The sequence below is a fragment of the Scatophagus argus genome, chromosome 24 (genome assembly GCF_020382885.2).
Source record: "Scatophagus argus isolate fScaArg1 chromosome 24, fScaArg1.pri, whole genome shotgun sequence".
NCBI lineage: Eukaryota > Metazoa > Chordata > Actinopteri > Scatophagidae > Scatophagus > Scatophagus argus.
In genome coordinates, this window is record NC_058516.1 from 1,503,173 (window position 1) to 1,515,618 (window position 12,446).

Genomic DNA, 12,446 nt, shown 5'->3' on the forward strand with positions numbered 1-12,446 from the left:
TTGCTGCTTCCAAAGTGTGTCTTGGATTATGTAAAACTTTTTAAACTTTTACTAGCCAATTAAATGTGGCTTGTTGTTTTGTTTTTGTTTTTTTATTATTTCTAAATTATTGATTTATTTATTTTTAATGCAGACTAACTTACACCTCCCATAATGGCTACTGGAGTTGATAAAATGTTAGCCGCTTTCTTGTGCTAAATCTCTAAAGAAAGATTGATTTCTTCCTTTCTAAATTACTAGCCACATCTGAAATATATTAGCCACAATCTCTTAAGCAGCTGTTTAAAAACGTACAACCTCCACATAACTTTGTGTAGTTTTGACAAACTTATGGTCACTTAAGACTTTCAATTTTCCAGCCAGCTTGACTTTTGCTGGGATTTGAAATTATGCTAAGGTGGCTGTTAAAAGTGCAGTAATATGGCTAATTTCTTTAAAATCCTTCTGACATGTGAAATATTGTTAAAGCCAGAGTTTCGACTTATAATTTTGTAATGTTTTGCAACAGACTTTGTAGCCACGCTGAAGTTTCTAAATGTCTCTTTATTTTATAACCAACTTACAAGATAACACACTGATAGTCAACAGGATTTGTCAAACTCGAGTGCCTGTAAGTAGTTGGCTGACTAACTTAGAAGCCACATCTGAACTGTACCAGCCACAATCTACCAGTACTTTAAAAGGTACCTCCTAAACCCCAAAGCCATTTTGAAGACTTTATGAGCCAAATAGAAAATAAAATAAGCTTTTCAGCTGATTTCAGACTACAGATTAAAGACTACACTGGACCGTTTGCCAGCCAGCAGCCAAACCCCACTGACGACGTTTTGTCTGCTGGCTGGAGTTGTGTTTTCCCACTGTGCTCTGAAGGCACCATTAGGTTGTGCGTTGCTAGGCCTCCTCCTCCTCCTCCTCCTCCTCTTCTTCTCCTTCTTTATAATTTACTGTAGCTTCCCCCTTTTGTCTCCGCGCTCGCCTCCTCCTCACTCGTCCTCGTGCTCGAAGAAGTCGTGGCAACAGATGGTAACCATGGAGATGAATGTCATGAATTCCTGGAAGTCACACTCGGCGTCGCCGTCGGTGTCCAGGCTCTCCATCAGGCTGTCGAGGGCCGCCTGGTCTTTGACGTGCTGCAGGGGAGGACACAAAGTTCACATCAGGCCACGCAAAACTCGCCACAGAAAAGTCGATGTGTTCGGGTGAGATTACTTATTGATCCTCGTACTTCCGGGGCTCTAATGTGCTCATGTACTGCAGTGAAGTATGAAATACTATGAAAGCACTTGAGTTGTCTCCTTTCAGCAGCTGATTTTGTAGCATCAACATCCCCCAAAACAGCCTGGAGCCAAGCTCTGCTCCACACTGAATGTACTTTTACTTACAGTGAAGTATTATTTCCTCCATGTTTTAACTAAAGGATTCAAATACTTTCTGTGTTTGACTCTCAGGGCTCACCGCCATCAGGTCCGGCAGCTCGTCGTGGAGCAGATCCTTCAGTTCGCTCTTCTTCAGTTTGTGTTTGTCTCCTTCTCTTTCCGAATACTTCTGAAACACTGCGATGATGGTCGCCATGGAGGTCTCCAGGTCAGTCATTGTCATCTGTCGCCTCTTTCATTAAAAACAAGTAGCGAATAAAGCACAGACGCAGCAGGATGAGGGCTGACTCACACAGACGTTTATCAGTAGAAATGTGACGAAATGTGCTTTAACTAAAGATGACTGGACAAAGCGTTGATTCAGAGACAGAATTCAGTTCATTTATATGTAAATACTTTGCACTGCGTAGTAATAGTACTTAAATTCATGATCGTTTGTTATCAAAAACCTATAAAACTAAAACTGACTAAAAGTAATCTACACGGCACCGAAGTCAAGTTTATGAAATGACAAAACCAGTTTTTCCTTCATTTTGCCGTCCACATGCCTCACTTTTATATTTTTCAAGACACGTATTTAAAATTCTGAGATATGCACCGTTAAAGTCCTCAGAGCACAGGCTGCACTTCTTAACTCTTTTCACACGATGGTCTTTTCTGTTTTCGCTTTCCTCCTTTGACGAAAGCGAGAGCTGACATTGAAGTAAACACTCACCTCAGCGTGGGTTCAGGCAGGAGCAGAGAAGTGGAGGCTGAGGATGGACGGCAGGTTTTATACTGCAGCAGCGTGGTGGGTGGTGGGCGGTGGTGGTGGTGGGTGCAGCGCTGAGGTCATCCAGCCTGTCGTTCAAACTGCCGGCCAATCAGATCCGTCCACCTCCCCTCACTCCACTGCTGGCCTGCACCAAGCAGCACCGATGGGCACGTCTGACTCTAAATGTCAGTCTGACAACAGCAGGAATCAGGAGGCACATTAACACGTTAAGTTAAAGCCGTGGGAACTTCTAGACTTTGCCGAAACGTTAAAAATGTAATTGGAAATATCAGTGAGCAAAAGCTATGAAGACGATGAATGCACTGCAGTGAGGGAGGCAGCTTGAGTGGGAAAAATAACCATCTTCAAACTTTATGAGCCCATCTCACACGTTCAGGACTGAGTTACTGGTCACTTTCGGTTTTAACTGCATTTCTTCCAACGTGGCCTTCAGATGAGCCAAAACCCACGAGGCCTTTTGAAACTGTTAGCAGACGACACCCAACTTACAGGATAAAGTCGTCTCACTGAAAACCCTTCACAGAAGTCTTGATAAATAAACCAAACTCCACTCCGAGCCAAGAGGAGGACAGACAACAACTTTGGTAAATTAACCTACAGGTTAACGGAGAAATGTTTGGAGCTCATGTCAAAAACAAAACCAGAACAAACCACGAGGCCTCTGACAAGTGAGCCTTTCAACCCAGGAGGTTCTGTTCAGTTCTTAGACTCATACTCTTCCTATGGGAGCACAAGCCAGTCAACTGTAGTGCAAATTTAAACAGACTTTTCAGAAAATCAGCAAGAGAAAATGTGGATTTTTGCATTTCCATCCACAGCTCTGAAACAAGTCAGGAAACTTTTCCAAAATCACTTATCTTAAAGGACAAATTGCAAACCCCTGCCAAGTACTGGTGAACTAATAAAGATGAAGCGAGATGAGCAGACAAAGAGGCGAACGCCTCCTTCTGTATCTGAGTCCGTTCGCCGTGGATCGTATACCATCTATCTGTGTTCCCCCTTTGATCCGGATCTGCCGCTCCTCGTTGTGCTGGGGCCGACAGAGGCCCGTTTCAGAGGAAGCGGATGGCCGTGCATGTTAATGAAGTCGTTCTTTTCAGTGCTGAAGTTGGCCAGACGTGTGCCCTCGGCGGAGCAAAGCGAGCTCACAAACACCACATCTGCTCCGGCCAAATAGGCAGGAGTTGAGACGAGCCGGTGCCAAGTTTTTACTCTCAAACGCTGTAAACAAAGGTTTTAATGGGGAAAAATAACAGTTATATTATTTATTATAATCAGTTATGATCCAGGAATCCTGTAAACGAGGAGGCGTCTTTGTAAAACTGGAGAAACTGTCAGCTTGGAAGCAGAATCTGATGGGATTAAAAACTGTTGCTAACATCTGTGCACCTTCATCAGCCGTGAAGCGAAATAAAGACGTTTTAGTTCGGAAGCTTGTTTACCGCCTGCAAAACCTCAGCAGCACGCAGGAGCTTTGATTCGTATTTATTCGGTGGTTTTGTGCAGCAGGTTGGTGCACATTTTCAATTTGTGCACGAGGAACCTGAATGTGAACACGGGGAGTATGAGCGGCCCTGAACCTTTTCAGATCTGATCAAATCTGTAAGGAATAAAAATGTGCTAAATAAAAAAGAGAACCTTTGTTTAATGCATCTTGGTGTGCAGTTTTTAGACTTTAGCTTGACAGAGCAGGTCTGCCTTTTGAATATCACATCAGCAGTCTCCACTGCGTCCTCAGATAACGTCGTGACCTCTGACCTCCCGCCGCTCTTTGTGGAACAGAGGCGTTTATCACATGATAAACTACGTCTTTGTTTGGTGATAGATACACTCCTCACGAGGACGACGACAGACCGGCTCATTGTTTCGCTCCAAACACTGAGACTCTGTGCCCAGAGACAAACATCCTGGAAGCGTCTTTCGCTTTTCTCTCTCTTCATTTATCTGTCGGTCTGGCTTTGGGTTTGCTCACAGTGTGTGTGGGGAGTGAGACCTCCCAACAAAGATTTTGAAGACCTGAACATCAGAACTAAAAGTAGTGTCTCATATTGATGAAACAGTGCAGTAAAGAATCACTTTGACCTCTGCTTTACTACACGGGGTTCATATGAATACTTTCTAAGGTTACAAATTTGTCTTCAGAAACTTACAACATGTAAACAAATGTTTATGTTTGTCATTTTTTCACCAAACAATCCTGGTTTTTCGCCTGCGGCAGACATCACGACACGGGCAGATTTTAGAGATTTTACACTTCAACATGATCACAGCCAGCCCCTCTTTCTTCTCCTCTGTTGTCTCTCTTCATCGTCTCACGGGAGACGGCGTCCTGAGACGGCCGAGGTGTCCTCAGAGCGTAGCCGTGGCAACCGGTCAGCACCTCCCGCCGGGCTGGAGCAGGTTTTTGCCAGGCCGCTGAGTCATTACCTGGCAGGCAGCTTTAACCCCAGATCAACACACACACACACACACACACACACACACACACAGCCTGCGGTGACCCTCAATCTCCTCGGTATTCGACCCGTTTTAGGCAGGAGCTTGTTGTTGGCTTTAATCCAAGTGTCTCTGGGAGTAAAATCCAGAAGAGAAAAGTAGAATATAAAGCAGCATCACTCTCTGTTTCTACTTGTAATTCTCAGAACTTAACATTAGGGGGCAGCAGGCACAAGTCATAAAGCTGATTTCAGATCTATAATCATATCAATTAATAATCAAACTTAAAGCTCTCTTTTTCACCCCTCATATCTATCAGAATCCCCCCCAAAATATATATATATATATGTATATTTGTGTGATCAGTGTCAGTTTTATTATTTGTTTTTAAGAAGTAATGATGGGATTTTATTGAACCTCTTGTTGGTGATTGACAGATTTATTATTAATGTCAAAAGTGGTGAAATGACCCCTGAATGACATGCATTCTTAAAAGGACAATTAAAACAAATCCAGTTAATTAAAGTTACCACCCCCTCACTGTGTCCATTGTTGTTGTTCCATGCTTTCACCACTGGGGGGCAGTGTCATCGCACCAGCGACAAAAGTGTTCAGCCTTTTTAAAACTCTCATCGATCAGTCGCATCGATTCCATCAAGGATCCCATTTAGTCAGCAGTCCGGGCTGCAAACAGTCACCTCTCAGTCAGCAGCTGCTTGTGTGAAGGGAGGAGAACAACTTGAAGTCAGTACTCAGTTACTGAAGTAAAAGTACTAATAGCACACTGTAAAAGTGAGGAAAACTGCCAGGGCAGTGAGAACATTTGAGTTCAGTGCTGTTCAACCACCTGACCAGCAGCCCCGACAGCTTTGCTCATTTATAAGTCTGTGCAATAGTAATAAAAAATAACTTGATTGAACGTTTTCACTCACTTGAGGCCCAGTAGGAGGGGAGGGGGTCCACGTGGAGGCCAGGGCATCCTCGGTGTGATCAGGATTCATCTAAGGAACGTTTTCTGGGGAGCTGAAATCCCAGGTGGTAAACCAACTCAATCCGTCTGTCGAGGCGGATCACATCGGGCTCATCCGGTCCTTCAGCCCAGGCTCATAGAAGGGGAGGAGTCTCCTGACGGCTCCGAGTGTCACCGCGTAGGCCGCGGCTGCAGTCGAGCCGCTCGGGTGGTTTGTGGAGGCTGTCACCCGGAGCTCTCGGGTGGTGATTCTCCGTCTCCTCCGACTCACTCCCACCTCAAAAACACACCAACCTCAACAAGCTGTTACGTCGCCGCCCTTCAAGTCTGACAGGCGAGGTGGGATGATTCCACTCTCAAGTCCGGTGGACTTTTATCTGTGAGCTCAGCAGGGGCAAAGCGAAGTATTTGACCAAAATCCAACTTTGATCCTTTTTTATTAGCTGCTAGTTGTTAGTGTGAAGGTGCAGCAGATGTTTTGAGTTCTGTGGCCTAAAATTAGAGAGAATAAAAAGAGTCTCTTAAAGGAACAGTTCACCCAGAAATGAACATCCAGTGATTGTCCACTCACCCCCTGTGGCGATGGAAAGTTTTTGGTCCACTTCACGGCTATTTTATGTATTCAGTCGCAGTTTAACAAAAGACAGCGACAGATTTCGGCTTTATCACAAACATGTCGGCTGTTCTGGAGCTGCTTGGATCCTCTGCCGCGGATTTGAACCGGCGCCACGCTCTGTCACCATAGCAACCGCCAAGGTGCCAGCACACGGGGCTGTGCAGCTGCAGAGTGGCCATCTCATGTCGCATCTTCCCCTCCCTAATCCCATAATCCTCTCCTGCCTCCACTCTCACCCCCCCGACGGGATTAGAGGCTCCTGGATCAGAGCGCTCTATCCTCCACACACACACCTGATGGCCTACATATCCTCTTCCTCTGTCCAGTTTAGGGTTAATTGGACCGACGGGAAAACAAACCAAGAGACAATAACGAGGTTGACGGGCTGAAGAGGACAGACTGTGGACTGAGTAAACCTCAGTGACGAATCACTGCGACGTCCATCACGAACTATTCGCTGCTGCTTTGAGGCTTATTCCTCTGACAACATCTGCCCACACGTATCAGTTTTCTCGCTTCAGGATCCAAAGAGAAATGTCTTAAAATTCAGCTCCGCAATACGAACATGACCACAGCTTTTTAGGCAGTTTTCTCAGGTGACTGGAGGATTTTACACAAATGGACAGCGGGAGGATTTTAAGGTTGGCTGTGGTGACGCCTAATCAGACGAGACTGTTGACGCTGGTTGGTGACCCAGGATCTCATCACACCGGTCCACCGCCTGCACGTCACTTCCTGTCAGACTGACCTGGTCACCAGAGCCTGTTTTAACCCGTCAGTCGGTTGATTAAATGAACCAGACCAGAAAGTCCTGCCATGTTGTTTTTGTTGTTAAAGGTAATAAAACCACAGCAAACAGACTCATCGGACAATTAAATTAATGACGACGAGCATCTGCGGAGAGGAAGCGTTTCTCACTTCATGTCATTCTAATGAGTGTCAGCGTGGGCTTTTTTAATCTGGCACATCCATCACTCAGGTGTTGCATTAAGGCACCAAACTAAAGGAAGTCGTTTCATGCAGCAGGAAATGAAGGATCTCTTCTTCAGTGTTTTGACAGTTTTGGGCAGCGAGCGACCAGCGTGACAGCAACCACACAGAGCTAATCTTTCCAGTGAAATGCACCCCCACCTACACACACACACACACACACACACACACACACACAGCTCCTGACAAGCACAGCACCATATGGTGAACACTAAGCTCCCGTCAGGTCATAACAGCAACGCTTCAAACTCTCAGAGCGGCTGCCCCAACTTCACTGGAGCCGCCAGAGGGGATTACTGATGTCGAAGACGCGACGAGCTACTCCAATTTCCAAAACGGTCCCGTAAAAATGAAACATCTCAGAGGCCTAAGATGTCGTTTTTTCTTGCCCGCTCGTGAACATAACTTAATACTTAGAGATGCATACCTGGAGATCCTAAAAACAAATCTGTTAATCTCTCTTGATTTGTGCAGATAAACAGAGAACCGCTGAAGCACTCGAGGGAGAACATCGACACTGAGTCTGTGTCGGACTACTGAGGCTGAAGTAAAAATTAAATTAGCAGCCAGAAGCTTCCCAGTTTGGCTGTCGAGGACACGTGGACGTCGTCGTCTGTTTTGCCCGGGTGACCTTTCAGGAACAGGAAGTGCCGTCTGCCCTCGAAGCAGGAAGGAGAGAGCTCATTATGATAATAGAATCGGCCGGGGAGCTTTTCAACGAGATTAAAAACAACTTGATTAACCCGTCTGTCACTCATGCAGCTCCGCCACGAGCCACTTTGAGATCCAGGGAGTGAAACGAGCAACAACAAGTCGATGGAGAAACGCGCTCCAAAACATCGTTAGTTCAGCAGAATTAATTGATTCATTCATACATCGTCTCAGCTGGAATCATCAACGCCGTTATTGATCTACGCAGGTTTTAATTTGTAAAACTGCCCAGCTTGAAAGTCTCTGACCTCATGTGTGGAACTCGGCGAGCAGGAGAAGCATGACTGCACATATTCAGACGACCAGGAAGTAAACCCAGGAGGCGCCATCTTGGATCTGCTATCCAGTTCGGAGCCCAAAGTGACACCTTCACAAAGTTTATTTTGTCCAATTAGCAGTGCAAAGCTCAACGTTATTCTCTGTTTTTCTACATTTTGGAATCGGAAAACTGTTTGTCCACTAATCAACAAACCATTTGCTGTCATGTTCTGTTGGCAGTTTAATAACAACTAAACCAAAGCTGGCGGAGGAATCCATTAAAGTCCATGTAATGTTTCCCTTTGCACAGATGCAGCAGGTTTCCCTCCACAGCCCGACTGTCTGCTCGAGGCTAACGGTCCTTCCACTCACGTCTTAATGTGGCGATGATTTACTGACGCTAAAAAGCTACACGGTGCACCTTCACCCCGCCTCACTCACTTTCATCGCCATGAATCTCACACCTGCTCACTGAGCTCGGCTAAATGTTTTTCGGCCTTCGTTTGCCCGAGCTCCTCCCCCATCGATCATAATTGTCAGGCGTGATTGATGAAGCTGCAGAGGAAACAAGACACGCACTTCATGAGGGCGGTCACTTTCAATGTGACCGCAGAGCGCCATCGAACTCTTTGGTTTTATCGCGTGTCCGAGTGTGTGAGCGCGGCCATTACGGTCTGCTGAAGAGTTTGGAGGTCCTCCTGAAGTCGCATAAATCTCATTTAACTGAGTCAGCCGGTGAAGCGCAGAAACCCATTCGGGAGGCCAAATGAGAATTAAAGCTCCATAAAAAGGTTAAATGGTTGTCTAACCTCTGGACCAAACGTACACAGGCTGAGTGAGCGGCGCGGCTGATTAATGGACATGTTTGGACACAGCTGAAGGGACGTTCAACAAGTCGAGGAAAGAGTTGTGGGCTTTGAATCCCGGCTGCGGTTCGTGTCGTGGGAGGGGGAGGAAGTCGCTGAGCTGAGTCCACAGGGCTCGACTGCACAAGTGCAAACAAAAAGAGAGATTGTAGTCCTAGAAGCCCCCTACAGAGAGGATGCAGAAAAGCATTACCTGGACCTGGACCTGGACCTGGACCAGAGCCTAACTATCACTCTATTGATCCATCTCTGAATGTCGTCTGTGAGATTTAGCCCCCGGCTGTGAAGCTGTAAATCTGCACTGAAGTAATCACCTCAGACTGGAGCAGAGTAAACATTTAGAGACAAATTACTCCTTCAAAGATGGACTTCGGTAGACGTGTTCAGGTTGCAGCAGCGTCTCTCCAGCTCGTCTTCACATCAATCACTGCAAATGAACTTGAAGCTGCATTTGGGAGCTGAGTTTATCTCTGAAAAGAGTTGCACAAATGTTGAAATCCGCTCAAACCTCCAAAGGTCTTCCCGTTAGCCATGAACTTCAAAGCTGCGTAAAGCAAGTCTGAAGCTCATGTGGTAGGAGATGCTGTTTGTGGGAGTTCTCAGGTGAGCTGAGTTCTGATGGTTGGCTGAGTGGCTGATGGGTTGATGAGAGAACCTCAGCTGAAACAGAAGCACAGAGGAGCTGCATGCATCTGTCAAATATCCAAAACGGTCATTTACAAGGTTATTTTATCCACTTTCACCAAGTCTGAGTGGAGTGAACTCAGTGAGTGAATATTTGATCCCATCAATAACAGACATCTCTCATTTTCATCTTCCAAGATGAATTTGAATCGTTTGAAGCTGCTGCCAAGCGAGTGCACATCCATTTGTGAAGGGGAGACATCATTACCCTCTGCTGATCAGCCCGGATCTTGTCTGGGTGTCCTTGAGCGCCGCCCTAAAGCCCTCCCTGCTCGCTCTCTTCGCACGTTTCTCCGGATCAGAGCGGCACAACATGAATGCTGGATAGATGTGTTTGGTGCACAGGATCCAGGCAGTGAAATGGTAATCATTCAGTAGCCTCACCAGGGATTTGAGGATTTAAGGATTTAAAGGCCGCCCTTCAGAAAGTAGCATCACTCGGTTTCATCCTGGTGTCGGAGTGGGTTTCTCTGCATTTCCAGCCTGAAAACACAAGAAATTATGGCTAAAAAGTTGTGTCTATTCAGCTTTTTCCTGAAACTGACCATTGAGCAAATCTCCAGAGCACAGCATGGCTGGCATGAATGCAACCTTTGTACATTTATTAAAAGGAATTAAGTGTAAATCCTAAAAACGCTGCCTCAGGACAGAAGAGGCTGCAGACCTCAGGTGTGTGTGTGTTTGCCTGAAGATACAGCCAGCTAATCTGCGGCCTTTTCCCACTGCTACAACTGAAGGAAATGATGAATAAGTCATTTCCAGTGAGCAGGTTGCTCGAGCCTCAAGTGTGGAGACGTAGTAAATGGACAGATGGAGGAGAGAGAGCGAGAGAAACAGGCTGGGGAGAGGAGGAAGTGGAATGAAGACGAAGAGGAGTGCTTCAAAATGAAATCTCTTGTTTGCTCGGCAACAACTTCCTGCAGTTTTCTGCTGCACTGGCTGTGCTTTGCTGTAGGAGAAGTGACATTAATGCAGAGCGACGACCCTGGCATGAATAATTCAGATTACCGTGATTTTATTAGACTCAAATGTGTTAATAATTATTTTATCATTGTTGCTGCAGTGTACTCAGTGATCCTCAGCTGACCGGTGAGCAAGTTAGATGATTTAATGTTCCCTGTGTGGCTCATTTCTCTCAGAGCACTTAACAGTCTATATTATCCATTAGCATCATCTTTTCTTGAGTACTTTAAGTGCATTTTAATGCTAATACTTTTGTACTTTTACGAGAGTACAGTTTTGAGTGCAGGACCTTACCTCTAACACAGTATTTCTGCACTGTGGTACTTCTTCTTCTCCCACTGCGGAAACGTTTTCCAGATATTTTGAAGATTCCCACAACTTGTACAAACAATTGGGAACAACACAAATCCTCCTCTTTTGCTGCAGAGCTGCAGCCTTTCCTTTTCTCTGCTGGAATTTTAAGTATTTGGAACAACTTTGAAGGAATTCCTGTATTTGCATTCAGGCAGCATCTGAAATAAAGCGAGTCCCTGGCGTCTCGTCCCGTAACCGACCTGTTTGACAGGCAAGCGTTCGGTTATTCTGATGCAAAGCGAGCCGGGCTGATAACGAGGCTCCGTGGTGAAGCCGTGAAAAGAGGGCCCCTTTTCACGTCCCACAGTTCCCATTCAGCCCAGAAGAATAGACGCACCAAATCCAGTCTGAGCCTCTCATAAGAGCTGAACTTCGGGGCAGCAACGGCCGCTCTTGAGTGCGTCGCGTTCAACGGGAAAGCATTTAACTTTTAATGGAGATGTTTGGTTTGGCTGGCAGAAATATACTGTCCTGCTCAAGGCGGGGGTGAGACAAGACCACAGAAACTCTCCTCAGACTTTAAAAGTATGTGAATTCATGGGTAGACACACAAAAAACACATAAAAGACGTGACTGACTGACGCATCGTGCAGAAAAACGATGCATCACACGTTTTGTCATTTCATATGCGTGCAAACTTCAGCCTGCTTGATTTAGCCGGTGGTGTTGTGCAAAACGTTTGAGAAATCCCTCCAAAAAGTGCCGTTTCAAGGTGACTCCGGCCTGCTGAACGGATATCAGAGCCGATCTCCAGTCACTTCAGAAGTGGTCTTACAGATATCCATCACGCCCCCCTTGGCCCCTGACGGAGCGCGATGAGGAAGGGCGCTCAGATAAATCAGGACGCTTTCACCTTTGTGAGGCTGCTGTAGCATTCATCATGCGCTCTGTGTACAGAAAGAAAGGTGGAGAGACGCCTGATGTTTTCTAAAATCCTGCAGCTTTTGGGATGTGACTGAAGCGTACGAGTCCAACACAAAAGCATGAGGCGAATGAGATAAGAGCTCATGAATCGATGGCTGAAAGGCGAAGGCTTAGAGTGAAGGCTTTTTCAGTCTTGTAGTACAGTGATAAAAAGTAACTTTGATCCTTTCTGATGAGCTGCTCCGACACCTGATTTTTACATAATTAGGAAGTAGCTCGATGCATTTTAATTACAGCTGAAAAGAGAGTTGCTGTTGTCTTGCTCCAGCTGTTGGTCTAATTAGCTTCCTTGAGTAAAACTTTGGGCGCCGCCGTGGAAAAAGCTCCCCGAGGCTCGTCTGACGGGGAAACAGAACGGCAGCTCATGCCGCCTCGCTGCAGCACGAGCTGCAGAGGTCTGATTTTGCAACTTTCCATGGTGGAGCAGATCAAAGTTTTCTCTCGGCTTTGGTTGCGTTTTTGATGTCTTTGAGGTTGTTGCATTCAGGCGCCTTGAAGTGATTTGATATTCTGTGTTTGATGG

At 46.0% G+C, this 12,446-nt stretch overlaps 1 protein-coding gene and 1 long non-coding RNA gene across 3 annotated transcripts in view; one reads left to right on the top strand and one right to left on the bottom strand.

Annotated features, from left to right (window-relative positions):
• Positions 1–1,581, top strand: part of LOC124055535 — a 54,097-nt gene extending 52,516 nt beyond the window's left edge. The window contains exon 7 of one of the 2 annotated variants that reach the window (XR_006842702.1): positions 1,449–1,581. This is a non-coding gene — a long non-coding RNA (uncharacterized LOC124055535). The remainder of the gene's footprint in view (positions 1–1,448) is intronic. The other variant, XR_006842704.1, reaches the window with a different exon arrangement.
• Positions 89–1,599, bottom strand: s100b (S100 calcium binding protein, beta (neural)). Its single transcript, XM_046382420.1, has 2 exons — positions 1,456–1,599; positions 89–1,130 (listed from the first exon to the last, which is right to left on the bottom strand). The coding sequence occupies exons 1-2, from the start codon at positions 1,597–1,599 to the stop codon at positions 984–986; spliced, it is 291 nt and encodes a 96-aa protein (XP_046238376.1). The 3' UTR covers positions 89–983.
• Between the last annotated feature and the right edge of the window lie 10,847 nt (positions 1,600–12,446).